The sequence below is a fragment of the Bison bison genome, unplaced genomic scaffold, assembly GCF_000754665.1.
Source record: "Bison bison bison isolate TAMUID 2011002044 unplaced genomic scaffold, Bison_UMD1.0 scf7180017864289, whole genome shotgun sequence".
NCBI classification, from domain to species: domain Eukaryota; kingdom Metazoa; phylum Chordata; class Mammalia; order Artiodactyla; family Bovidae; genus Bison; species Bison bison.
Window position 1 is genome coordinate 1,789,383 of NW_011494861.1, and position 27,716 is coordinate 1,817,098.

General features: G+C 51.6%; 1 protein-coding gene across 4 annotated transcripts; it reads right to left on the minus strand.

Annotated features, from left to right (window-relative positions):
- Nucleotides 1–109: 109 nt before the first annotated feature.
- Nucleotides 110–27,716, minus strand: MFN2 (mitofusin 2). Of its 4 annotated transcripts, none has more exons than XM_010849858.1 (20): nt 27,472–27,716; nt 26,069–26,207; nt 25,592–25,659; nt 21,114–21,292; nt 17,395–17,530; nt 14,408–14,570; nt 13,648–13,772; nt 12,598–12,706; nt 12,378–12,485; nt 10,884–11,037; nt 10,647–10,714; nt 10,383–10,504; nt 8,834–8,960; nt 8,053–8,157; nt 7,683–7,785; nt 7,036–7,256; nt 6,278–6,433; nt 4,632–4,828; nt 3,464–3,598; nt 110–2,258 (listed from the first exon to the last, which is right to left on the minus strand). In XM_010849858.1, the coding sequence occupies exons 4-20, from the start codon at nt 21,286–21,288 to the stop codon at nt 2,189–2,191; spliced, it is 2,274 nt and encodes a 757-aa protein (XP_010848160.1). In that variant the 5' UTR covers nt 21,289–21,292; nt 25,592–25,659; nt 26,069–26,207; nt 27,472–27,716; the 3' UTR covers nt 110–2,188. The 4 variants fall into 4 exon arrangements, with proteins under 4 accessions (XP_010848160.1, XP_010848159.1, XP_010848158.1 ...); XM_010849857.1 differs by having other exon boundaries at nt 25,592–25,676; XM_010849856.1 differs by lacking the exon at nt 25,592–25,659 and having other exon boundaries at nt 27,472–27,715.

The window sequence follows — 27,716 nt, forward strand, 5'->3', positions numbered from 1 at the left end:
GTGGGAACTTCCCCTAAGTAAAGTTAAGGTCATTTCAAATTACAGCCTGTAGACTTTCTCATGTCAGAGAGAGTTTGCATAAGAATAAACTGAAGAGACACACAAAAACAAAGGGTTTCCAACTAGGTTTTATTTTAGTGTCCAATATTATCAGCACTGATACAGGAGTAATTCAGGCAAATTTATCACCTTAAATACATCAGAGAAAAAACTCACTGTGTCAAGCACATCTCGCACTCCAGCAAATGAACATAAAGACAGAACAAAGTTAGCAGCATTAAATTAAAGTGCTTTTTGCCACAATTCTTTCAGAGTCTCACCCTCAGTGGTATAAACTCAATTTTATTTGTTGTGTAAGAAGCTCAAAATCCCAGGGGATACATTAAAAAAAAAATTCATGTTTAGTTATTTTAAATAATTTCCCCCCACAAAGCACAAAATTCATTGGAATTGTGCAACGCTGATTTCTCTGGACATACTGTGAGGTGACCACCATCCGGGTCTGGCAAAAAGCTTGGCCATCCTCTGCTGCACAACAACCTTGGCTAAGTCCATCACTTTGTTCCACACACCAGAGTAGACTGAGGGTTTGAAGGACCAGTGGGCACCTGGAGAGCATGCCAACTGCATGATACCCGCCAGCGAGCAGAGGCCACTGAGCTGTTTCCCTGAAGTCAGAGGCGGACTCAGAAGGGCAGGACAGGCCCCACCTCTCTGCCTGAGCTTGCCTCTTTCTGGGAGAGCAGTACTGCTGGCTTCTAGGAAGCTCTCTGACCTGCCCGGCAAAGGCTGTCACCTGAAGGCTGCCTGCCCCAGACAGTTAACACCATGGAGACAGGAACCTGCCCCCACTGTGACCGGTAACAATCCCACACTCAACATAGGAAACACTTTTCAAGATCAACTCGAGGCCCCATGTGCCACCTGGAGGCTCTGGGGTCAGGAAGGGTGGGAGGCTGGGCGCTGGGTTCCCTGTGCTGTCTGCTGGCCGTGTGCAGCATGGCTGGCACAAGAGACTTCATCCAGAGGTCTGGTGGCCAAGGGCGGCTTGAGCCAAGGAGGGGTGAGGGGTGGGAACACATTTCTTGTGGAACCTTAAGCTGGTAGGGTGGGCTCTCGGACCCCATGAGCCCCTCCCAGAGTGAGGTCAAACAGAAGGCCCTGTTTTGTGCCCATTACTGATCCTTCAGCCGTCCTGGGTGGGGTCCACTCCCCTCAGCCTGCCGCCAAGGTCCCCATCTTCCGCCATCTTTCCTTCTACTACATCCTTTAACGATCTGGACCAAACCATCTTTCACCAATAAGAAGCCAGACTACGAGGCTAACGACCGAAAGCAGAACAAGGGACACGAGAAGGGAGGCAAGTCTCTCTCCATCATGGCACTGGCCGCCCAAGACAGCACAGACAGGACACAGCTTCCGCACACCACCTCCCTCCCGGCCACGCGCTCCAGCTGCCTCTGCGCTATCTTCCTGCCCCTCATGGCAGAAAGCCTGCCTCCGCCTAAAACCCAAGCCACACTCAGCCCACTGCCAATGCGGAAAGGCTGGTCTGGAAGGCTCTGCAAACAGACTGAAGCATGAAAGCCAAAGAACCACACTGACACAAAAGCCACAAGCCTCCTGGGACTCTCTGAATCATTCCTGGTGCAAACTGGGAAGAAAATGCAGCCTCCCCACAAAGGCAGCCTTTCTCTGCAGGGGAGCTGGGGTGCATGGTGGGTACGTGTGTGGGAGCTGGGGTGCATGGGGGGCAAGTGTGCGGGGGTCGGTGTTAAGAGTTTGCCAGGGGCAGGGGCGGTACCTGCCTGATACCCTTAAAGGTCCAACCAGGCCTTCTGCAACACTGGCCGATCCCAAGAGTTCATCAAGCAATCAATCAGCAGCTTCTCAATCAAGAGAGCATGACAAAGCAAAGCAAAGACTGAACTCCCCAGTACCGTGCTGTCCAGACTCATTAAAAAAAAAAAAGTCTCCTTTAGGGGCACAAGTTGGAAGGTCTTCCTGCAACAGCAGGCAAAGGAGGGGAAAATAACTAGCGCTTCGGGGCTCAAGATGGTGGGAGACTGGGTGCTTTCGTTCTCACGGCAGCGGCAGTGGACAGGAGCTGCACGGGGGCCTGGTGGTGGCAGACCCCCCGCGCTCGCAGCACTGTCCTCTCCACAGGGGGTCCGGCTCCGGGTGCCCACTATCTGCTGGGCTGCAGGTACTGGTGGGTGAACATGTTGAGTTCGCTGTCCAACCAGCCGGCTTTATTCCTGCAGAGAAAAGGTTACCTTGTAGTGGCAAGAGCTGATAACTAGCCGTGGCGTAACCTGCCAAGCGTTCTACCGGACACCTGACTTTTATTCCTCTAGTAACCTCCGCTTCACAGACGAGGAAAATGAGGTCCAGAGGGATTAAATAACTTGCCACGGTCACACGACTCATTGGTGGTGGAAATAAACTCGGGCTTTTCTGACCCTTAAGCCCTGTGTTGGCTTCACGCTGGGCCCACCGACAAGTTCCCAAACTGTTGGGAACGCCGTGTTCTGCCTGTCAGCAAGCGGCAGTCCTCGTTGGGTTTACCCTGGCCCTGCAGGTGACGCACAGCAGAGATGCCCACCCCCAAGACCCACGCCTCGTGAGATTTCCCCTGGGGATGAGCGGTGTATCTCTAGAAAATAGGTGTCCCTGGGCAGTGGGCGGGAGTGCACGTCTGCACTGCAGGGAGGGGAAGGCCCACGGACACCCCTGGATGTAGCCCCCCTCTGTGCTGACGTCAGGGCAGGGCAGGAAGCCCCGAGTTCCCATGTGCTGATGTTATCTGGGCCTGAGCGGCCAAGAAGTCTACAGAGCACTTGTGCACGCAGCTCTGTGGCTGTGTCATGAAATCTCACTCCATCTTACAGATAAAAGCAATGAGACTTGGGGAAGCTCAGAGATTTGCCTGAATGTGAAGGCCGGGACCAGAAGCCAGCACTCCTGACTCCGGGGACCCACCCTCTCTCCAGCAACCTGCTGCCCGAAGCTCTGACTTTCAGTGGAGACTCCATGCAGACCTGGGCTCTGAGCCAGGCTCGGCCAGCCACCAGCTAGCTGGCTGGGTCCCCTGTGGGCATGGGTTTTGATAGGCCACCATCCCTGGGCTCACAGAGAAATGGTGGAAGTGAGGGGTGGGTCTAGCCCAGTGTTCCTGCTGACAACAGAGGGCAAGTAACGTGAGGAGGCTCAGAGGGTGCTGGTGTCCAGCAGGCTGGATCCTTCTACTCCCGGCTTAACCACCTACTGTGGGATCCCAGTTAAGTTACTCAACACCTCTCCAGGCCTTAGTTTTCCTTTTTATAAAGTGAAGGTGACGACAGGTCCCTGCAGGAATGTTGAAGATTCGGACAGCACATGTCAAGTGGCCGAGATATCGCATTTAAGGACGTGCCTGTCAGCTGTAACCTCACAGGACGGGTTTCCTCTGCTGCCACCTCACCTGAGCAGTTTGGCTTTGCTCTGAAGTGAATCAAGAACCTCAATTTTCTTATTCATGGCGGCGATTTCCTGCTCCAGGTTCTCCCGGGTGACGTCAACTTGCTGACACAAATGAGCAAAAGTCCCGGATAGTTCCCTGAAGGGGGAGAGGGTCAGAATCAACCAGGCTGTGTCAAGGGTAAACCAGACTCAGGGCAGGGCAGCCGCTAGCCTGCCAGTCACCTGCACCGGCCACCACCTGTCCTGGTGTGGCAGCATCTGCCCCATCTCCTGCTGAGACCATGGACGTCACAACCACCACAAATACCAGTATTACCACAGTGGGAGAACCAGGAGCACAGGGCAGGACACCCCGACCTGGACACAAGAGACCAGGATTCAGATCCCAGTTCTGCTGATCAGTCTAGTGCAAGAGCCACCTGGCTCTTGTGTGTGTCCAGCTGCTCAGTCGTCTCCAACTCTGCAATCCCACGGACTGTAGCCTGCCAGGCTCCTCTGTCCACGGGATTTCCCAAGCAAGAACACTGGAGTGGGTTGCCATGCCCTCCTCCAGGGGATCTTCCCGACCCAGGGATCAAACACACGTCTCCTGCGTCTCCTGCACTGGCAGATGGGTTCTTTATCACTAGTGCCATCTGGGAGCCCATGACTCCTCTTAAATCTCAGTTTCCTCATTTTGAAAAAGAAACTGTCAGTAAGAACACCTACTTCAAGGTGTTTGGGGGGAAAATGAAGTATTAGGTGCAGAACGCCTAGCAGAGGGCCTGCCACGTAGCAATAAAAGGCAGGCAGCCAGCACCTTCGTCACCACCACCAGATCAAGCAACCACTCCCACCTGCCCGAAGATACGCCACGAAGACTGGGCTGTGGCTTAGAACATCAAACCTATGCCCACAACTCAAGTCCTTCAAGGTAACCCGCTAAAGATGCTGCAAGTAATGCCCTTCGTATTGCCATCTTCCTTCCTGGGGGACCAGAGGCCTACTTGGTCCCAGCCCTGGACATACAGTGTCCCCAGAGGCTCCTCTCCCACTCTCAACCTCCATGTTGTCACTGCACAGCTGACGGCCAGAGTCGGATAGCTCTTGGGGCCCAGTGGTCTCCAGGTCAGGATAGGAGGGCACCATGGGAGCCAGCGCCAGCCCCTCAGGCTGATGGGGACACTCACTGCTGGACCTGGTGGCTGCAGTTGGAGCCGGTGTAGCTGATGATGAGCTGCAGCTTCTCACTGGCATACTCCACAAACTGGCGCTTGAAGGCCCTCTCTTTGGCCTTGGTGGTCCAGGTCAGACGCTCGTAGACATAGAGGAGGCCATAGAGGCCAAGGGAGAGGGCAATGAGTCGCCAGCCCACGGCCTTCCACACCTGCAGAAGCACAGCGGTCAGCAGGTGCAGCCCTCTGCCGTCCCACCACCCAGCTTCTTAGCCTGTTGCTGCCAGGACTTTCCCAGGAGCATCAAAAGGCCTTTGTACCTCTACTCAGAACACTCCTCTCAACATCTTCTTGGGCCCCACTGAGACCAGAAGGGGTCTCTAGATTGTTTCTAACTAGAAAATGAGGGAAACAGAGTGTGGCTCACACAACATGACTTGTGCAAAGGTGGCGGGGCCACCGCTATGGTTGTGAGCCCAAGAGGCACAGATCCAGGCACACAGACATCTTAAACAAAAATGCTAGAGTCCTCAGAAGGGACATTCCATTCTGTGACACTGATGACAAGTGGAATTCTGAGCACTGGTGCTCAGCAGATAGCTCCTTTTGAGCTGCTTTGTAACACTTTGGCGCAAGGCAGCACAGTCAGAGTCAAAGAGCTGGGGACGTGGAGCCAGAAACAGAGGCTCCAGTGCTGCCTGCCATCCTGGCTGTGTGACCCACGGCAAGTCTATTTACACCCGTTTCCTCTTGAAATAGGAATGATGGCTTCCACCCAATTCCCAGGGTGGTTTGGGTAAAATGAGACACCAATTGTAAAAGGGTTACATAACTGTCAAGTGTCAGCTTCTAAGCTAATGACCTTCTACCAGGTTACCATCTACCAAAAAAAGAACCAAAGTAGGTACTGTCTACAGGCCGGGAGGGCGGGGCCTCAGCTCCAGCCTACCCTGGCCTTCCAAGCTGAGAAGCCAACTCCCAGCAGCTTTGTCAGCTACATTCTGCCACCATTCTACAACTCAAATGAACGTCGCAGAGAGCATGTGCCCACATCATCAGGAAAATTCAAGGCACAAGGCACTCTGGCTGCAGTGTGTCTTGGGTCAAGACATGGAGAATACCCCAGTTATCAAGAAGGCAGCCTGTGACCTCAGGCCTCGGGGCAGAAGAGAAGGGCCATAAAACCACAGCTGGCAAGATGAGGGTTCACAGCCCAGCCTGGCCTCTTTCTGGCTCAAGCCCTTGCAAGTTCTGCTCTGTTTCCTCACGTATAAATGAGAAACTCCTGGTCATGCCCACCTCTCTAGAACCCGGGTTTGTCAATTTCTCAGGTTACTTCCCTACCCACAGGACTAGGCCTACAGGGGAAAGAACATGGCCTTGGAGTCAGATGGGGCCAGAGCTCAAATCCAAGCTGTGTATCCTTGGCAAGCCAACTGCAGATTTTCTTCTGTAAAATGGGAACCTCAGTGTCACCTTATGTTGAATGAGACTTCCGCCCAGAAATGTACATTTCAGGGCTAAGGTTGCGTGGTTCCTGAGATCACAGCAAAAAGTCATAATGGATGTAAAGTGCAGGGCTGACGCAGGGACCACCGCCAGATTGCCCCTCGGTCCCACCCACCTGCCCCCACCCTTCCTGTGCTGGGCTTGTCACTGACCACTCCTCCAACAACGAGAATGCCCATGGAGGTCCTGGACGTCAGAGAGGCGAGGCCAGTTACCATGGAAACCATGAGCTCCTCTTGGGTGAGGGAGCCCTGGGGCAGTGGGGGCATGCTGGGGTTGGCTGGGGTCAGGGGCATGGGCCGCTGCACCTGTGGAGAGAAACAGGGTGGTGCTAAGAAGAAGAACGCAGCAAATCCCTCATTCCGTGAAACCCTCAGGAACCCTCAGGGCCAAGAGTCCAGAACAGGGACATGGGCCATGACTTCAACTTCCAAAATAGAAAATGAGCTCCACGTGTAGCAGACAAGGATTTCGGCTTCCTAACAGACCTGCCAGCCCAAAGGTAAACACCATGGATACCACAGATCATGAGCTGTGGCCACCCTGGAAGGCCTCAGCTTAGGTCCCCAAGCCTGGGACGTGGCCCAAGAGCAGCCCAGGTGACACCTCTAGAGGTACAGAGATGGGGGTTAACATCTAAATGTGAAAACGGTGGTATCTGGACAGACAGGTCATCTAGATTTAATAATTACATACCTATAAGCTTAATAAAAAAAATACAGCTTGCTTTTGTAATTTCACAAATATTAGTGCCTACAATAAAAGTAGGTTGATCTGTGGCAGCAACCTGACCGTGTTGGTGGCCCACATGCCACAGACATGACCTCCGGGAGCCCCATTTAGAACGGCTTGGGTGCCCAGGGCACAGAGTAGCCGCCCTCAATGCCCAAGGGGGAGGGACTCCGCTTGCCTGGTCACTGTAGCCCATCAAGGCCCGGCGGCTGTTCTTGGGGCCCAGGAACCGGTTCACCAGCATGGTCCACCCAAGGGAAAAGTGAAATTCAATGTCCTCCTGAAAGTCGGCACATAGCTTGTCACAGTTGAGGTCGTAGCTGAGGGAGAAACACTGCCGAGGGACCAGCATGTCCATCTGACTCCGCACAGACACAGGAAGGAGGGGTTTCAAGCCGTCTGTCGGGAACAAAGAAAGTGGGGAGAAAGCAGAGCAGCTCAGCCCTGTGCCTCGCCAGTGCTGAGCCTCACCACACCTGCTGCTGGCAAGGATGCCGGCAGTGCGACCGAGAAACCAGGCCGGGATGAGCCGGCCTATGGGTGGGGTACGCAGACTGAGGCTCCATACCCGTTACTATGTGGATTTAAGGAGCAGGCCAAGCTCTCAGCCTCTGCTAGTCCCATGTGGTAACACAAGACGCCCCTCCCCTGCTCACCCCTAGTCTATGCGTGGAATGAACTCACAACACATGTTTAGAACCTCAAGGTATGGAGCTGACTCATCACAAAAGAGGGGAGATAAGGAAAGGTCATTAGTTCTGCAGGCTGGCCTGAAACTGATCTTGGGCAGCCCAGAGCCCCGGTCCTGAGCCCTGTGGCACTGACCAATCATCTCCTGCTGCATGGTCTGCAGGGAGCTGGTGATGGCCGTGGAGCAGCGGTCTGACATGTTTCGGCCCAGTCCTTCCTCTATGTGGCGGTGCAGCTCCTGCAGCCAGAAGAGAGGGAAAAGGAAGCGGCACCTTCCGCCAGTGTTCCCTCCAGGGAGCCCAGGGCGAGGCAGACAGAGGCTGGCCAGCCCAGGCCCAGCAGGTGACAGTGGTAGGCAGGTGGAGTGAAGCCTGGGGCTCAAGTGGCTGAGGGGCCCTGACTCAGACCAGCATGGGCTGAATCCCTGTCTCTTGGTGACTCCATCCATAGCCAACAGGAAATATGGGGAGCCCCTGCCCAGAGCACCTGCCACTTAATGACTCACATTCTTGTAAACCTTGAGGACCACGGGGGAAGGGTGGAAGTCCATCTGGTACTCGTCCACCAACACAGAGAGGCGCCGGATCTCCTCGGCCATTGCAGTTGACACCTGCAGCAAAGGAAGTGTGCTGGTGAGTGAACCGAGGGAACGTGGTTCAACTCCACAGCACCAGGAGAGTCTAACAGGCTCTAAGAGACTGGATCTGCCTCCCTGCAAACCTGCAGTGTCCACAGATGGTCTACAGAATTAAAGCTTTTGAATTCAGGGGTATTAGAGATTGGCTGACTGAAACTCATCTAAGTTGTGGAGGAGGCGGCCCAGAAGAGGAGGACTTGCCCAGGGTCACATGATGGAACAGCAAACCCCAAGAGGCACGACGTTCTTGAATCAGGGCTATGGCTTCCTCCTAGAAGGCTGAGAAGTCCTGGAGGAATAGGATGTCTGTGTTTTCACTTTTTCGAGTTGCCTGGCCTCTGCCTGCCTGCTAAGTCGCTTCAGTCGTGTCTGACTCTGTGTGACCCTATAGATGTCAGCCGACCAGGCTCCCCCGTCCCTGGGATCCTCCAGGCAAGAACACTGGAGTGGGTTGCCATTTCCTTCTCCAATGCATGAAAGTGAAAAGTGAAAGTGAAGTCGCTCAGTTGTGTCCGACTCCTGGCGACCCCGTGGACTTCAGCCTACCAGGCTCCTCCACCCATGGGATTCTCCAGGCAAGAGTACTGGAGTGGGGTGCCATTGCCTTAAGTCCAAATCTCCCCAGTGTCCTTCCTTCTCCACTTCTCACCTGCCTCTCGACTTCCTCTGTAATCTGCTTAATTCTCAGTTTGTAGTCTTGCGCCAAGAGCTCCAGCTGCTTGTCAATAAACCTCAGCCGCTCCTGTCGCTCTTCACGTGTTTCCAGGCAGTAGACCCTGAGAAAAAGAGCCCTTGTTACCCAACTAAGCCAAGGAACAAGAGGGGGCGCCGGGAAGTCTGTGGGCCCCGGCTGTGATCCTGGCATTCCATGCACACCCGTGGAGGCCTGCTCTTCCCCTTCCCAGGCAGGAGGGAGAGACGGTGCCAACAACGCTCTTAAGTTTTCCGAATTTGGAGGATGTGGTGGTGACAGATGGGAGGGTGCTTTTTCAGGAACTTTAGAACAAGTTCTGCCATTCATATAGAAAAAAGTCCACTAGTAAACAAAAGAGAAAAAGAGGTACAACACTACCCAGAAGCCTGGCCCAAATCACCAAGTCTGAAGTACGGATCAGGGTCGGGGAATGGGAGTTCCAGCATATACTGCTGGTGGGACCACAGACAGGGCCAGATGTTTCAGAAAGCCATGGGTAAAACTGGGTAAAACTGAAATGCATACACCCCAAGACGGAACACTCCACCTTCTCTAGCAGATGCACACTAGGGGATACATAAACTGATGTCCACAGCAGCAGGGTCTACAACAGTAAAATAATGAAATCTAAAGATCAGTCTACAGGAAACTGAGAACTGCTCTTTCAACGAAAACTCCTAACCTCCAACTACAGGCATCAACAAGGACAGAGGACAAAAACAATGCTGAGTGAAAAGCAAAGCCAGGTGCTGCATGCTCCCGTACCTGTACATCTGAAACACACGCAGAGCAATACCATGCATTCTTCAGGATTTACATAAAAAGTTCTTTTTAATGAATGACAGGACTACACACCAAATTCATGATGGCAGTTACCTCTGAGGAGCAGGCAGAGGGACACTGGGGCAGGGACTGAAGAATCAAAGGGTATTCAACAGTTTTTTTCTGTGTTTTATTTGTTATATTCTGACAATAAAACAAATACTGTCAATTGTGGGCAATGGAAACAAGGTATATTATTCTCTGTACTTTCTCATATATTTTAATCTCTCAAAAAAAAAGTATCTTTTAATTCTCTTTTTAAGGTGTATTTGGCCATGCTGCACAGCATGTGGGATTTGAATTCCCTGTCAGGGATAGAACCTGCGTCTCCTGCAGTGGAAGCTCGGAGTCCTAACCAGTGGACCACCAGGGCAGTCCCCAAAAAAGGTATTTTGAAGAAGTGCTTTCTGTTTCTGGCTCTGAGAATGGCTGTAGTGCTAGGCATAGCACTGGACCAAGGCTGCCAGCTCAGACTTTCAGGGAAGCTCACTGCACAGACCCTGCAGGACAGACAGATGCTCCACAACCTCCTCACTGGCTGCTCCTTGTGGCTTGAACGTGGCCTGGTGGAAACCGTGAGACCCTGCTCTGCCAGCTGAGCTCTGGCCCTGGGCCCAGCCTCAGACGAGGGTGAGGTAGTCATGGCTGCGCTCCCTCTGCCAGTCTGCTCCCGGGCTCTTACCGCTGCTCCTGTGCTGCGATGTGCAGAGAGTCCATGATGAGGCGGACGGCCTCTGCGATCTGCTTGGCCCGGACCGTGTGCTGCTCAAACTTGGTCTTCACAGCCGACTGGGAGATGCACTCCTGGAACAGACAAGAGGTGCCAAAGGAGGCAGAGGCCACTAGCCAAGAGCCAGGCTCAGGCATTCAATTGCCAGGGAAGTGGCTGGGGAGCGCCAAGGAGGCACAGAATCTCCAGACAACAGGATCAAAGGCTCATGCTCACCTCAAATCTCCTCTCAAAATTCTGAAACTCAAACATCCTCACTTGAAAGCCTTCTGCAAGAGCGCCCCCTAGGAGAAGTGCACCACATTAGTCCAGAGATAACTCAGGCAGCCAAGAGCTTCTCACCCAGGGTTCCTCTCACCACCTCATTCTCACAACTATTTTTACCGGCTGACTTAGCACAAGACCCACTGTCTCAAGCGTCAGGGAAAAGCAAGAAGATGGTTCCATCATCACCTCCTTCAGGCATGCCCTGGGCCTTCTGGATCCTGGCGTTGAGCACCTCTTTGGCAGACACGAAGAAGATGCGGTCTCCAGCCTGGCCCCGATCCACCACGCCCAGCTCATCCACCAGGAAGCTGGTGCAGCGCTCCATGTGCTGCCGCCGCACCTGGAGCCCAAGCAGACAGGTATTATATGACCAAGTGGGGTGTGAGGGGGCCCTCCTGAAGGAGCCCATGGCCCCCGGTGGCCTCTTTTCTAGGAGTACAGGTAATCTAGTCACATGGCTCAGGATTCGGAAGGTATCAATACACATGCAGTGATCATTTCCCACCATCTGTCCTCCAGCCACCGGGCCCCCCAGATCCCAAGTCACAGGGTTCCATGGGGTGCAGCCTGTCCAAGACACCTGAGGCATCAACAAGCAGAAATGTTTACACATGCCCCAAACTGCCTTGTTAAGAGCCTACAAAAGCCTCCCTTTGGTGCCCCAGAAGGAAAGGAAGCTGGGGGTCAAGAAACCCACACCTGTGAGGGGGCAGGGAGGAAGGCTCAAGAGGGAGTTGATATATGTATGATAATGGATGACTTTGTTGTATAGCAGAAACCAATACAACATTGTAAAACAATTTTCCCCCCATTAGAAATATATTAAAAAAAAACAAACACAGAAATCCACACCTGGACTCTGTACTGACAAGCTGAGTCCTCCCTGGCCTTGTTTATTGAATGAGAGGGCGCCACCACAAAATCCTTCCTTGCTCTGAAGCCGTAGGGCTCCACTGCTGGAACTTCAAAGTGACAACAAGCCTCGGGTGGACACCTTCCACATGCCAGGCCTTTGCTCAAGGTGAACAGATCTCATCCTCTGCACAACTCCATCTGTTACACCCAGCCCACAGGTTAGGATTTACCTGGGTTAGTTGGGTAGGTTAGGGAGTTTATCAGTCACACTGACCAGCATCTGCTGACTACACAGTTGATCATCGCCCCATAGCACCTGTGACTCCTTTTTCTTTCATGTTACCCATACAAAGTAAAGCATTCTGAGCTGTAAGAACCAATTATTCTTTGCTCTTCTTGTAAGCTTCTTTCCTGGATGCCTTTCAAAGCTACGCCTCTGACTCATTCTTCAAGAACTAAGGAGAGCCCTGGTCCCAAGCAAGGGCTCGGCTAATGTGGTGTGGAGGCCTCTCAGCATGGAGAAAAGCCTTCTGAAGATTAGAGGGGAAGGGGATACACATATACATACAGCTGATCCACACTGTTGTGCAGCAGAAACTAATACAACACTGTAAAGCAGTTACACTCCAAAAAAAAAAAAAGAGGAGAGGGGTCCAGGGAAGTGAATGGGAGAAGTGAAGCGGTCCCATAGTGACCCCAAACACCTCATGAGACAACTTTGGTGATGAAATTCATTCAGGCACGCGGCCAGGGAGAGCACACAGAGAATCTAGGTAGATGCATGGGGTGGCATTCCTCAAGTTGCTGAGTAAAAGAGGCGCCCACCTCCTCCATGTACTCAGGCTCCGAAGCAGAGGCATCCCAGCGGTTGTTCAGGATGAAGATGTTTGGGCGGGACAGGCGCTCGCTCACCTTGTGGAAGAATTGCTTTTCCTGGATGAGGGGAAAAACCTCAGTGAAGGAGGGGCTGTGCCAGCCAAGGCCCTGCTGGCCCGCCTGCTCGGCTGGATCTTGGGAGTGAGGGGAAAGGGAGAGAATGGGTTACCGTCTGCATCAGGGTGGACTCCGAGTTGGCCACCAGCACAAACACGTCGGCGTCCAGGCAAAACTTGTCAATCCAGCTGTCTAGCTCTGTGGTGACATCGATGCCAGGGCTGGAGGTGACAGGGGTAAACCATCATCAGACCCGGGGCCCTATTCTTCCTGCTCTGAACAGACCTGAGGCAGCAGGCAAAGGAAGAGAAAGCTACAGAGGAGAGGGAAATCGCCCTTCCTGGAGGGATTCTTACTTTTCATCTCATGTCCTTCCAGACTGTCTGAAAATGTGTTTTTTGTCTTATGCATCTATCACTCACATAAAAACCTAAAGATCTGTAATTTGACTTTGTGCATGCACGTGTGCATGCTAAGTCGCTTCAGTTGTGCCCGACTCTTTGTGACCCCATGGACTAACTGTAGCCCGCCAGGCTCCTCTGTCCACGGGATTCTCTAGGCAAGAATACTGGAGTAGGTTGCCAGGCCCTCCTCCAGGCGATCTTCCCAACCCAGGGATCAAACCTGCATCTCCTACACTGGCAGGCAGGTTCTTTACCCATGGGAAGCCCCTGCATTTCACTTTGCGGGTATACAAAGAAGTAGTGAAGTGCTACATTTATCTGAGTCCAGCAAGCACCCTCATAGCAAATTTCTTGGTATAGTTATAGCCTGTTCACAAAGCAGGAGCAAAGTGTTGCCTTGAGAAAAATAAAACGCAACAGGGACCTCATCAAGAACAAGCTCCACCCTCTCCTCCAATAAACATACTGACATTGGGTTGAGGCCAAGAACCTTCCCCGGTTTCGAGCATCCTTCCTATCCCTCTTTACAGACCACCACTGGGAGATCTTCAGGGCCCTGATGCCTGCCAAGATGATACAATAACCAGACCCTGAAGGAAATCCATGAGGCTGGAAGATGTGGTTAAGCTGGTTTAAAAAGTAATATACTTCAGCAGAGCAACAACATGACTTTGGGGACACTGGCCTGGAGGACCCAGAAATGGAAACCCCGGGGCCCTCCCCGTCTGTACCTCCTGGGGAGGCACCTGCCCTCCTACCTGTCCATCAGCACCAGGTCATCCTTGAGAAGCGGACACTTGGAGTTGGGCCACATCACACTCACCAGGCTGCCAGCATGCAGCTGTTCGTCCTGGTGAAGGGCATGAGCCAGCTGGTTCACCGTCTGATGGGGGTGGAGGCAGAAGATAATCAGGGTCAAGGAAGAGCCTCAGGGCTGGAGACCAGTGCAGCCTAGCCCCAGGATAGTGGCCTGGACCACAGGCCAATATGCTACCCCTCTTTCATTTCATGCATACAAAGTCAAGAATTGGGAGCTGCTAGCAAGAACCAACTATCCTTAACTCTTCCGTTAAGTTTCTTTCTTGGATGTTGCTCTGCATTAATTCTTTATGAACCAAAACGAGCATCTGGTCCCAACCCAAAGTGTAGCTGGCTCTCAGAAAAATGAAAGCACGCGAGCCCTGAGCTGAAACATTGGAATCAGAGAGCAAACGCAGGGATTGCTCTCTGGCAACACCCCCAAGAACAAGGCATACACACTCTGCATTGCAAAGAGAAAAGGCCTGCCCAGCAATTCACAAGGACTGTGAATTCCAGACTCCAAAACCTCCCTGAAGCTCTCACACTCCCTAAACAGCCAGGCTAGGACAGGGCTTCCCAAACTCCACTACAGGGACACTGCCCCCTCCTTAGAGGCGCCTTGGGTCCAGACACAACAGACCCACTGGTTGGTCTCAGCCTAGACTTGACCCACCAGTGTGACTAGGGCCAAAAGCCAGACCGGCAGGGCCCCCTCACCTTGACACTCCTCTTCTCCTCTGAGCCCTCTGTGAGGAGGAAGGCCTCGTGGCCATCTGTGCCCTCCACCCTCAGGAAGCAGTTGGTGGTGTGGCCGATCCCGGAGGGCAGCACTTTGTCCCAGAGCATGGCGTTGATCACGGTGCTCTTCCCGTTGCTCGTCCTACAAGGAAACCCACTGAAGCTACCGCCATCTGCATCTCAGGTTGTCACTAAGAAGGGACGGCCTGGAAGTCCAAAGCCTTGTCCTCTATAGTGACATCAGTGCCCACACAGGCAGAGTGGGTGCTCTGTGCTTAGGAAAATAGACGGACAACCCCGGTGGCCTGTACAGGTGACGTGCCCTGGTTCATCACGGTAAACCAACTACAAGGGGCTCCCGTGGCGTGATGCCAGCATGCAGACACTACCTGCCTTTGAGTGAGCCCCCTCAACATGAGGCTCTCAGCATCATGCAGGAGACCACCTGTCTGACTCGGAAGACTAACCCACTTCTCCTCTTCTACCAGAAGCCACTGACTCACCCCAAGCTGTCTTCCTCTGTCTAAGTGACCTCAGCTGAATGACCCCGAAGTTTTTCTACAGAAGGCCAATTTTGTTGCTTTTCTCACACCAGGTTCCTCTCAAACATGAAGCCCCACCCGTCACTCCCCGCTGATAAGGGCCTGCTCTAGGGTAGATTATGGTAGCATTCTGTATGCCACCCCCTTTTCTACCTTCTTTTTCTTTAAAACAGCTCCACTCCGCAAACTCATCAGCTCCAGCTCACTAAAGCCAGGGTCACAGTTCTGAGGCGAGGATGAAAAATGACAACCCAGAAGGCTGAAGGACACCCCAAGGTGATGAGGGGCAGAGGGGCAGCGTGCCTATTCCTCAGGCTACCACTGTGTGCAAAGCATCCAACCTATCTGAGACCTTTTTTTTCCCCTGTGCTGTGCTTAGTTGCTCCATCGTGTCCGACTCTTTGCAACCTATACTGGGCTTTAATTTTTTAAAGGTGGTTTAAGAAGAAATATATTTGGTCTTTGTCCCCAGTTCCTGGCAATTCCTTAGAATTTCCTGAGGGATAGGAGTGTCCCTAGTTACTCATAAGGAGCCCCTACTGAGCATACCTGTTTACACTCATGAAGTGACTAAGGTGGGGCCCCCACACAGCCTCAGGATGGGCTGATCACCAGAAAGACCAAGTGATCAGAGGGTTGGGACTTTCAGCCCCACCCACTAAACGTCCAGGAAAAGGAAGGAGGGGGGCTCTGTAGATTAAGCCCCATCGATCTGTTGAACAGTGAGATCTGATGAGCTTCAGGGTGGAAGGCAGTGTGCCCTACTTCACAGGGACACAGCTCCCCCGCTCAGGACCCTCCCAGACCTCGCCCTGTGCACCTCTTCATCTGTATCCCTCACAATATCCTTTATAACAAGCCAGTAAACCTAAGTGCATGCTGCTCAAGCAGATTAAACTCAAGGAGGAGGTTGTGGGAACCTCTGATTTATAGCCAGTCGATCAGAAGCACAGGTGTCCGAATGGCATCTGAAGTGGGCTATCTGGGTACCAAGTTCTTATCCTATAGGGTCTGCCACCTCCTGGTAGAATGTCAGAACCAAGTTCACTGTGCAGGACACCAGTCAGTGCCCACTGAGAACTGGAGAAGAATTCCCTGGCACTGTAGGAAACATTCCAGAGGTGCCTACTTGACCTCAAAGCATAACAAAGAGATCTGAGGGCTAAAAGTATAAAACGTTTAGAAGAAAACATAGGGGGGAAGCCTCATGACGCTGGAATTGGCAGTTTCTCAGACATGACGTCAACAGTATAAACAAAGAAAAGTATAAATAAATTGGACTATATCAAAATAAAAAACTGTGCATCACAGGACACAGTCAACAGAAAGGTAACTGACAAAATGGAAGAAAACATTTACAAATCATATATCTGATAAGGAAATTCAGGATTCCTACAACTTGAAAAACACACAAAAAAATCACAAAACAACTACAAAAACTCCCAAACAATTTAAAAGTAGGCAAAGGACCTGAACAGACATTTCTCCAAGGAAGATATACAAGTGGCCAACAAACACATGAAAAGATGCTCAATATCTCTAAGCATTAGGGAATGCAAAGCAAAACCGTAAAAGCTACTAACTCACACCCATTAGGATGGCTACTGCCATAAAAAAAAAAAAAACAATAAGTAAGTATGGGAAGGATGCAGAAAAACTGGAACCCTTGTGCACTGCTGGTGGGAATTAAAATGGTACAGTCGCTATGGAAAACCATATGGTGGGCAGCTTCTCAAAAACTCAAAAACGGAATGATCATATGGTCCATCAATTCCACTTCTGGGTATGTATCCAAAAGAAGTGAAAGCACGGTCTCAAACAGGTATTTGTTCACAGCAGCACTGCTCACAGTAATCAGAAAGGGACGGCAACAAGTGTCCATCGGGGATGAATGGATAAACAAGATATGGAATATACATGCAATGAAATATTGTTCAGCCTTAAAAACGAAGGGAATTCTGACAAATGCAACGATATGGATGATTCTGGAGGCTATTACACTGACTGAAATAAGCCAGTCACAAAAAGACGTGATTTCACTTATATGAGGTTCCCAGAGTCAGCAAATTCATAGACAGAAAGTAAAGGGGTGGTTAACAGCCAGTGGGGGAGAAGGGACCAGGAAATGTTACTTAACGGTAAGTTTCCATTTTCCAGGGGAAGTTCTGGAGACTGGTGGTGGTAACAGCTGCGTAACAATATGAACGTATTTAACAAAATGGAACTGTACACTTAAGAAAAGTTACAATAGGAAATTTTGTTATGTCTACTTTACCACTGCTAAATATAAAAAAATTAAAGGGAGAGCGCCGAATTCTGTGGTGTGCTGCCTGCTTCCCTGCCTTGGGGTGGTCGGATCCAGCACAAAGAGCATGCCTCCCTCCCAGCTGGGAAGAAAGAAGGCATGAGGACTTCGAGACTCACCGGCCGAAAAAAGCCACCTTCATGTGCCGCCGGGCCAGCACCTCGCTGATGCCCCTCACTTTGGACAGGTAACCTTTGACGTCCAGAACCTGTTCTTCTGTCGTAACTGGGTCCAGTTCTGCATTCCTGTAGGTTTCTGCAGGTGCAGATTGAAAACAGTTCAGCCCACCATCAGAGTTTCAGAGTTCCAGAGTCCTAGTCTGGATGGCGGAACCCACCCCCGCAAGACCCTGTTCTCCAACTGGAGGTCCAGACTCCTGTGGGCCCCAGTGCAATAAAGACTGCTGGGTTCCAGTGCAAATGTTGGTTCTTACCTCTTCCTGGGTTTGTGACCTCAGGCAAATGAACATTCCTGGGTCTTAATTTCCTTAGGCTTAAAACAGAGATAACAACAGCACCTACTTCATGTGGCTGGAGAAAGGATTAACTGAATTAAAATACAGAAGTGCCAAGAATGGGGCAGGTATCTGATGAAGATGCAAATGTTGACTGCCATCATTTACTTATATATTCGTACTTAAGGTACACTTACCAAGTTCTCAGTATATGCCAGGCACTGTTCTGGTCAAACACAGCCTCGTTTAATGTACCCATCAGAGCTACCAGACAGTGGGGTCAGGGCTGAGTCTGGGTCACTGTGCACCTTCTCGAGGCCCTGCCTGACCTGGCCCCACTCACCGCTCCAGCTGCGTCTCGGGCACCTCTGCCTTGCCTGCTGCCTCACCACATTCCCACACTCACCACCGCTCCAGGCTTTGCTTGGTGCTTCCTCACCCCACCCCTCCAAAGAACTAACACACCACCTTGGGGTGCTCTGGCTCATTCTCACTTAGCCTGCCCTGATCCCACCAACGTGAGTCAGGTCCTCCTGGCTTGCATCCCCGCGGCAGCCTGGACTTCTTGCATCTTAGCCCTTGTCTCAGCATAGGGTAACTGCCCCACTCACCTGTGTGCATCAGCTACCACACGCGGGCCCAGCTGTCTGACTCCCACACCCCATGTTCAGCAGGTGCACAGTGTTTGCTAAGTGAACAGATCCTGGGATCACTGCACTCCTTTTCCCCAGGGCCCTTGCCACGTGGCTGGATAACACCTTATGACAGATGGTAGCAACTGAGAAAGACCCTGTCCCCTTCCCATCCAGCACTTGCGCCAGGAAGATCCTGAGCTGGCTGGACTGCAGACGTGTCCGCCCTCAGCACAGCCTGGCTGCCATGGACTGAATGTTTATGTGCCCCATGTGATGACAGTGTGATGGTACAGCTGACCCTTGAACAATGCGGGGGTTGGGGGTGCCAATCCTTCGAACAAAAATCAGCATGTAATTTAGTCAGCTTCTGTATGCACAGCCCTTCTGTATCCACAGTCTGCATCCACGGATTCAACCATGGATTGTGTACTATTGCAGTACTTACTATGGGAAGAAAACCATGTATAAGTGGATCTGTGAAACTGAAACTCATGTTATTTGAGGGTCAACTGTACATAGAGATGGAGCCTCATGCCTGGGGTTAGTGTCCTTATAAAGGAAAACCTGAGAACTAGCCAGCCCCTTCTGCTATGTGATTACATGAGCTGCTATGTGAGAGCTCAAAGCCAGGCCTCCAGACACCAGATCTGCTGCTGCCTTGGTCTTGGACTTTCCAGCCTCCCAAAACTGTGAGAAATAAATTTGGGTTGTTTACAAGCCACCCAGTCTATGGTATTTCTGTTACAGCCGCCCAAACAGACTAAGGCACTTATGAACCACTGGGATGACAGGTCCCAGCCTTGAGAACAGTCCCATTGCACCCAGAGCACAACAGGTGCATTTCAGAGCCGCCCAGTGAGTTTCCCCTACAGCTGGTGCCAATGAGGCCTCCCCATGTTCACTGGTCACCCCTTCTCAGACCATCGACATTCTTCCCTTAAGTGGGCACACGGGTGTAGCTTTTGGAATGTGCGCCAGAGGAAGCTGGCTCTCCAGCCTGTGACTAGAGAAAGAAAATTTTAAAGAAAAAGCCATCAGCTGACAAGCTCTTACTACTGCCCTTTAGAGAACAGTCCCAGGCAGTAGCCTTCCCCTCCCCTGGCCGGGACAATCCCAAATACATCTCAGGATCACCCCAGTGCTTTTCCCTCCCTGGAGGCCCACCAGTATGAGAGGCCTCCTGTTTTCACAAAAAGAGAAATCAAAACACCCATTCCTGATGCCATCGCACAAACATCTTCATTATGAACCAGGGTGTTCATCCACAGAACCATGGGAGTGAGTCAGAGCATCACAGAGGGTTAGTTTTGGCTCCGGGGGGAACAGCGGCCTGGTCTGTCCCATCTCTGCACACCAGAACTACTGCTAAAGAACAGATACTAGACTGGAATCATTTCAACTACCAATCCTACACCCTTGAAATTCAGATCTTTAAACTCAACAAATTCTCTGGGAACACCTTTCCTGCATTAAGCACCATGCTGAGGGCAGGGCATGAAGAGTCCCTGCTTAGTCTGTTCAGGTTGGTCTCACAAAACACCATGACTGGGAGGCTTAGACACAACAGAAGTGTGTTGCTCGCAGTGCTGGTGGCTGGAATTCTTGGATCAGGGTGCCAGCCTGGTGAGGTGAGAGCCCTCTTCCAGGTGGGAGACTTCTAGTCATATCCTCATGTGGCAGAAGAGGCGAGGGAGCTTTATGGGGTCTCTCTGATAAGAGCACTAATCTCACTCACAAGGGCTCCACCCTCATGACATAACCCGTCCCCAAGGCCCCGCCTCCTAACACCATCACAGTGGGCCTGAGGATTCCAACACGTGAACACAGAGGGATGAACGTTCAGACTCCAGTACTGGGACTACTTCCTTTCTTTCGAGGGAGCCTAAAGGAGCAGCCTGACATGTCAGCCAACCAAAAGCCAATTTGCTCTAGGGGAAGGCACCAAGCAGAGAGCGGCGTGTCCCCGAGGCATTCCCACTAAACTTCTAGGGCTCTGCAGATTAGAATTAGGAACCCCCACCCCCGGTCCCCCCTAAGCTCCTCTTTCACAGATGAGGAAACCAAGGCCAAGGAAAATTCAGTTCCTGGCTATTCACTGATAACTCCAGGGCCTGGAGCCAAGGTGTGCCTTCTAGACAGTCTGAGAAGACAGTAGCTGGAGTTGGTGCTCAGACTGAGTAGGGCCTTGGGAACCAGCCCTTCTCTGCTGACAGAATGAGGATTAAGGTTGGGCTCAAATTAGTAACTAGAGGAAAAGGTGCCGGTGATGCAAGTCTTATTCAAAGTCCTGGTATCTAAAAATATCAGAGAGAGAATACCCTGGCCAGGAACAACCAACACCCAGACACAGGGTGGGGGACTGGTGGCAGCCAGGCTGGGCCAAGGAAAACACCTGGACTTTGGAGTTAAGAGACGCCAAGGTACAGTCCACTGTGTCACTTACAAGGTATCAACGGCTCTCAGAACCTCAGTCTGCTTGTCCCTCAGGTGAGGATACGATTCACCCACCCCTTATGATTAAGCGGAGCAGAATCTGTACAATTCTCAAGGATGAGTCCTGTGTTTCCCTGGCCCAGCCTCCCTGGAGCCCAGTTTCACGTGATTCCAGGAGCAGAGTACCACTGAAGGTGACAACCCACCTGGGCGTGAGCTCGTCAAGGGCAGGGCTGTACCTCCCTGTCCCCAATTCTGCCCCCTAAATACTGAGGCTGACAGGAGCGGGCTTGGCTGAGCAGGGTGCCCGTCTCACCTTCCAGGAAGGTGGCGCTCTCCTGGATGTAGGCCCCCAGCTGCTCAAAAATGCCATTGATCTTCTTCTTGGCGGTGACAAAGTGCTTGAGCGGGGAAGCATTCACTTCAGCCATGTGTCTCTTATCCTTCTTGACTGTGACGATGGAGTTGCATCGAGAGAAGAGCAGGGACATCGCGCTGCGAGAGAGAAGACATGTGAGCGAACCCAGGGACCTTTTGCTGGGGTGCAGAAGAGTGCGAGCCGCAGGGGCACTGGGCCTGGCTCACAGAACTGGGCCATCCAGAACATGGGCCCTCCAGGACCAGATTGCAGACAGCGAGATCAGAGCCAGCATCTCAAGGCTAGGAAGGGACCGCCTGGGCCCATCTTCCTATCACACAGTGTAGGCACCCAGGGTCCGGACCTCGGGTCCAGTTCTGGTTGTTCCCTGCTGGGTGAACAAGGACAGGCCTGCCTCACCCACCTCAGAGAAAGATGGGGGAACCACAAGGTAACATACAGAGATGTCCTCCTCTGAATTTTCGCCAGAAAAGAATGACAGAGATCGCACTTATTTCCTATACATCACCCCCTGAGAAAAGGCACTGAATACTCAGAGCAGTGAAAGCAAAGTGATGTTCAAGGTCAGGCGCTTCCACCACCCTCCTTGGCCACTCTGCTGCCCAGTGCTGATGGCCCTAAATCCTATCAGGTTTTGTTTCTTTGTTTTTATTTTTGCCTTGGTTGCCAGTGGGGAGGATGGCAAGGAGGGCTGATCCTCAAATGAACGCAGTCTACTTCTACAATTTATACTTGTAAATGTTTACTGTTGTCTTTTCCTTATAAATGTGTCTACTGTAGAAAATGTGGGAACTAAAGGGAAAAAAGTCCACAACCTCACAGTTCTACAACAGGCACTATTACAGTTGCTTATCACCCCAGTCTGTTTTTGTGTGGTAGCTCTTTTGCTCTTACTCAATCCTCAGTCACATGCACATCTTTGTGGCCTATTTTTTTGTTTTTGTTTTTTCACATGGCCATAACAAGTTAGGGGCCATGAGGCTTAACTCCAGAGTCCTACAGATCTTTACTCAAAGTCAAAAGAGGCAGACAGACTAGAGAAGCTGGTCCCCAGATGCAGCTGGCAGTCCCTGAACCAAAGTTCCTCAGAGTCCCCACCACGCACAGTGCCATTTCTTCAGCAGAGCCCTCAAAACCCTGGCAAGTCCCAGGAAAAAGGCCTTTCCAAGGATAAAGGGTGGTGTGCACAGCTGTGTACGCCTGGATATGCCCTCCTCAACACTCAGCAGTTCCCTGTCGGTCCCTCCCTCCCCTGCCACCCTAATCACAGTGCCATCCGCTCTCCACCCGACCCGGCACGTGCTCTATCTGGGAGATGACAGGGTACTGCCTAGGAGTGAACCTACAGAGAAACTGCCAAAGCGTGCTGAACCAGCTCCTGAGAAGCAGAAAAAAAAACAAACATTCCTAATAACTGAAAACTGGCCCTTAGGAACTAACCATCCCAAAGAGCGAGGAGAAAGAGAGACCCACAGGGAAATGGGAACCCACATGTTTTATCTAAACCTACAAGTTATTTTTCAATGTTCAAGATTTCTGGAAAAAATGAGAGAGAAGTGACTGTGTGTCTATTTCTGCCTTCCTCCTTCGGAATATACCACAGCTGCGAGATTTTCTCAGCATGGTGCCTACTTTCAAGGGCGTGAGTAAGAAAGTCAGGGACTTCCCTGGTGGTCCAGTGCTTAAGAATCTGTCTTGCAATGCAGGGGACGCAGGTTCAATCTGGTTGGGGAACTTCGATCCCACGTGCCACAGAGCAACTTAGCCCACGGCTGCAACTAGAGAGTCCCAGCACTGCAATGAAGGATCCTGCATGACACACCCAAGATCCCACTGCTGCAACTAAGACCTGATGCAGCCAAATAAACAAATAATTGTCAAAAAAAAAAAAAAGGAAGAAAGACAGCAGATAGAGCTCCCCTGGTGGCTCAGTAGTAAAGAATCCACCAGCCAACGCAGGAGACAGGGTTCTATCCCTGGTTCTGGAAGATCCAACATGCTAAGAAGCAACTAAGCCCGTGCTCCGCAACTACTGAGCCAGAGCCCAGGAGCTGTAACAACTGAAGCCCTCGAGCCCTACAGCCTGTGCCCTGTGACAAGAGAAGCCACAGTAATGAGAAGCCCAAGTGCCACAACTAGAGTAGTTCCCACTCGCTGCAACTAGAGAAAACCTATTACACAGAAAAGAAGACCCAGCACAGCCAAAACTAAATAAATAAATAGAATTAAGAAATGAAAGACAGCATCGCTCCAAGAAGGGGAAGAAAATGCCACTGGCTCCTCCAAAGCAGAAACGGAGAGTACACTGCTATCAGGCTTCCTGTGGCCCAGCAGGAAAGACCCTTAGAGACATAGGGGATACATGTAAGCAGAAGAGAAAGTCACCGGAAGGAGAACAGGGTCTCACAAGGTAGCTGGCACTGCAGATGAAATTCTGGAATCAGAGAGAGCTGGGTTCAAATTGTGATTGTGCTGTTTCTGGGCTGTTTAAACCTCAGAGCCTTGGAGTTGTCATGTGTACAAACGAGATATCACGCAGAGTCCGTGAGAAGATGAAAGATGATATGGCACAAGCTCAAAGGTAGTTTTACATACTATCAAACAGCAACAGTAATAAACTCTACCAGCAAGATCACAGGACTCCCCCTGGAATAGCCAGCCTTCGGGAGTGAGCAGACGCAATTCCACCACCAGCACACCCACAGCCACCCCATGGCTGCCACAGGGATCGAGGCACAGGTCTGCTCAGGGGTGAGGCTCAGCAGTGCCCCGCCCCAGAAGTGACTTGCTTGCAGGCAGCAAGTTCCCAGATATCAGCGGGGCTTTTAGGAGCAGGCGTTTTCAAGTTCTGCTCATTCTTTGCAAGCCCAAAGGATATGACACCAGAGGCATTAGTGTTCAGTAAGTGCAAGATTCAACAGCATGCCCGTGAGTTAGAGCCGAGTGCTCCAAGGTCACCTGGTCTGCCCAGATGGCAGCCCGTCCAGGGGCTGCCCAGCGTTCACGTCCCCCGCCTGCAGCTGCAACCTGAACCTCCCAGGTGCACCCTACCACCAACCCCTCCAAGCTAATTTCTCTGCCCTTATTCATGCCTGAGTTGAGAGTCTATGTTTGTGTTACACATGCTGCTTTCAGCCTGGAATCCTCTGCCCTTATTCATTCATTTGGCCTATGCTCCCTGTCCTTCTAGACCCAACTCTAGTGTCACCTCCTCCATGAAGCCTTCCTTGACATCTGCATGGAGCCCACGCAACCTTACCAGACTTTCAGGATTTTTTTAATCACACTTTCTCACCATCTAATTTGTGAACTTCTAGAAAGCCAGCCTCTGATACAGAGCAATGACCTCCTTCCATTTCTACTTTCCTCCTCCACAACCGTGAGACATGGTTTGAGTTAGCGAGTGCCCCTAAAGGGAATTACCTTCCTGCCCTTCTAAACCTGGGATACATGTATTTACTTTTCTCTTACAAAGCAGCCTTTGGTAAAGCATCTGTTTCTTAGTATTTGGAGTTCAATGAGTCAAGAGAGTTGATCAAATCCGTCAGATTCCAGGATGTAATCCTTCCCAAGAGAGAGCTGGGCACACGTATGTGCACAAATGGACCACAGCTGCAAATGTACACAAACTCCAAGGCTGGGTCCCGCCCTCCTGGGCTCCACCAGCTGGCTTCCTAGGCTTTCAGAGTTGGGGGAAGCAGCTGGTTCCTGATCCTCCTCTGGAAAGCCCCGATAGCCCCTACTTCACCACAGGGCTCACAGCAGGCATGCGGAGCCGGTCCCCCAGGCGCAGCTGGGCCAGAGTCAAGCTCCAGTATCAGCTATCCACCAAGTGGCACGCAGCAAGCTGTTGTGACCGCCTCAAAGTGCTTCCCGAGGTCATGGTTTCAGAGCGTTAACACTAGCATTTTCCAAAGTGCAGTCCACAGAACTCTAATGCAGCCAATGTTCCATACACACAGGGCTCCATAGTAGAATCAATTTGTAAAACACTACATTCTACAGTCTCCCCCTGCACTGTAGCACACGAGCACAACAAAGACTGTGGGAAGGCAGGCTTGCTGTAACGACTCTCACTTCACTGTATTTAATGCTGCATTTCACAAACTTAGCTGAAGAAAACCTTCTTCTACATAACAGGAGAAGGATCATACTTTGGGAAAAGCCTCATTCATCCCAGTAGTCTCCTTCTCTCATGACAAAAAAGTGCTGGGGGCATAGTAGTAACAGATACTAAACTAAAAGCAATTCTAAAATGCTACTAGCACTCGCAGGGACTGAAAAGCTCAGCCTCAACCTGGGCTATTAGTGGAGGAGGATTAGGTGCCATGGGTGCAGGGACAGCAGCCACAAAATTCACTCCCAGGTGTGTTTGGATCCCAAGCACAGTCCCTGAGTCCACACCACCTCCTTACCCAGTTTCATGCACAGCGACTCCTAGCAGGGAAAATAAAATGGATCCACAGATCGTCTGCTGGTACAACTGGAACAGAGGAAAAGCTGAGAAATTCAAACAAAAGAGTATACACAGTAAAGAGGCAGAGGAGACTCTTAGAAGAACTGTGATAAGGAGCCAGTGACCCAACTTCCGGCGGGCAGAGAAGGGGACAGAGGAGCCAGCACAGCAGAGAACAAATGAGGGAGATAGAGACTCGTTCTTCAGGCAGCCCAGAGATCCCAGCCATTTTCTTAACTGTCAACCTTTAAATGGGCTTTCTTGGCAACCAGTAAAATCATGTGAAAGGAGACAGTTTTTTCCAACACAGGTTGGAAAGATCCAGCCCTGTTCAAGAGAACCCTGTCCAAGAGATTCAGCGCTAGATGGCCAGCAGAGTACACCCCTTTCCACTCCACACAATTCCAGGCTGCCAGATGTCTCGGCCACCACTTACTTTTCTGATGGTGAGAGACTTTCACAGGGTAGGCATCATGAACACGGGCTGGGTCAAAAAGAGGAAAAGAATTTGAGTTCTTCTTCCTCCTGTCTCAGGTTGAAGATGGCTACTGAATGACTCCGCCAATTCTGAGTTACTAGAAAAGCAAAGAGACAGGTCAGCAGGCAGGGGGAAAAATGGTGCCAAACAAGTCTAATTAGGTTTAAAAAGCCAAACAAACTCATCCCCGAGGGAAGTTTACTCACTGAGGTACTGGGGTGGTATGTGAGGAAGTGCCCTGGGGAAAAACAACCCACGGGTTCAGGGTCAAGCCTGGATGCGCACAAACATGTGTTCAGCCATGTGCTGGTGACAAGCAGGGACTCTGGTAAAAGCACATCCAGAGGGACCACAGGAGAGGGCAAAACCAGTTCAAGGACTAGGCTTGAGGGCTGTGGCACTGAGGACTAGAGACCGGAAGGTGGAGTTAAGACAGAGAAGTGGAACTTACTGAAGGCCCCGATCTGTCAGATGCTGTAAGATGTCTTACTTAACTCTCAATTCCACAGTGCAAAGACAGGCTTGGAATATTTAAAGATTTATGAACTGCGAGTTAAGAGGCCAAGCTTGGAACTGAGATATGGCCTCCCTCCCATTGACTGCAAGCCTCACTTGTTTTCAGTTATGTGGAGGGGCCTCACCTGACTCTTGGGGATGGCAAGGGTGACAGTTACAGCCCTTTCTAGGAGGAGAGAAAGAGAACAGATAGAGAAATTAAAGAAATAGGGCAATCAAGGCTTACAACAGATGGAAATGGGAATCGGCAGTTTTGGCTTCAAGCGTCCAAGCAGCTAATTATGTACATTTTCTGTCTGCCTTGTGTGTGTGTGTGCACGTGTGTGCAGGCATGTGTGTGCACATATGTGTGCGTGCGTGCTGGCGCTAGAGTTAGCGATGGATAAAAAACAGCCCCTGCCCTCAACGGAGCTTACCGTCCACCCACAAGCCAAACAAGTACAGCGACAACTGTGCCAGGGCAGTAAGTGCCCAAACTGAGGCGCCTACGATGATGAATATGGGCACCTATCATGTGCTGAATAAATGCTGGCAAATATAGAGAACTGGACAAGAAATGGGGAAAGGGCAAGAATAGAATCTAGCGGGGAAGGGTGAGAAAGCGGGAAAAGTGGAGTGACAAGAAGCCTCAGGAGACCCCACCCCCAAGTCCCGAACCCCGAGTCCCGCCCCCTCCTCCAAGGGCCGCGGAGGGCCCGGCGGCGAAGCGGGAGCGTGGGGACGCCCGCCCGCCCGGATCCTGAGCCTTCGGGAACCCGGCGTCCCACCGGCCCACGCTGGGGTATCCAGGACTCGCCTTGTTGGGCCGGGTCGGGCCCCACCACCCGACACACTCGCCCTCTCACCTTCACCTTCCTAGCCTCCCAGCGGCCATCATACCCCCGACGTCACCAACGAGCGCCACTCCCGGCAGAGGCGAAAGGAGGAGGGAGGGCGAGCGCGTCACCAGCCGTCGCAGGTTCGCCGTTCTGGTCCCGATGAGTCGGTGGACTCCGAGCTCAGCGAGTTCCACCCTACTAACCCTTATGGGTCAGGGGTCAGGTGGCTCAGCTCCAGGAGAGGCGCCTCGGCGCCCTTATTCACCGCCAGG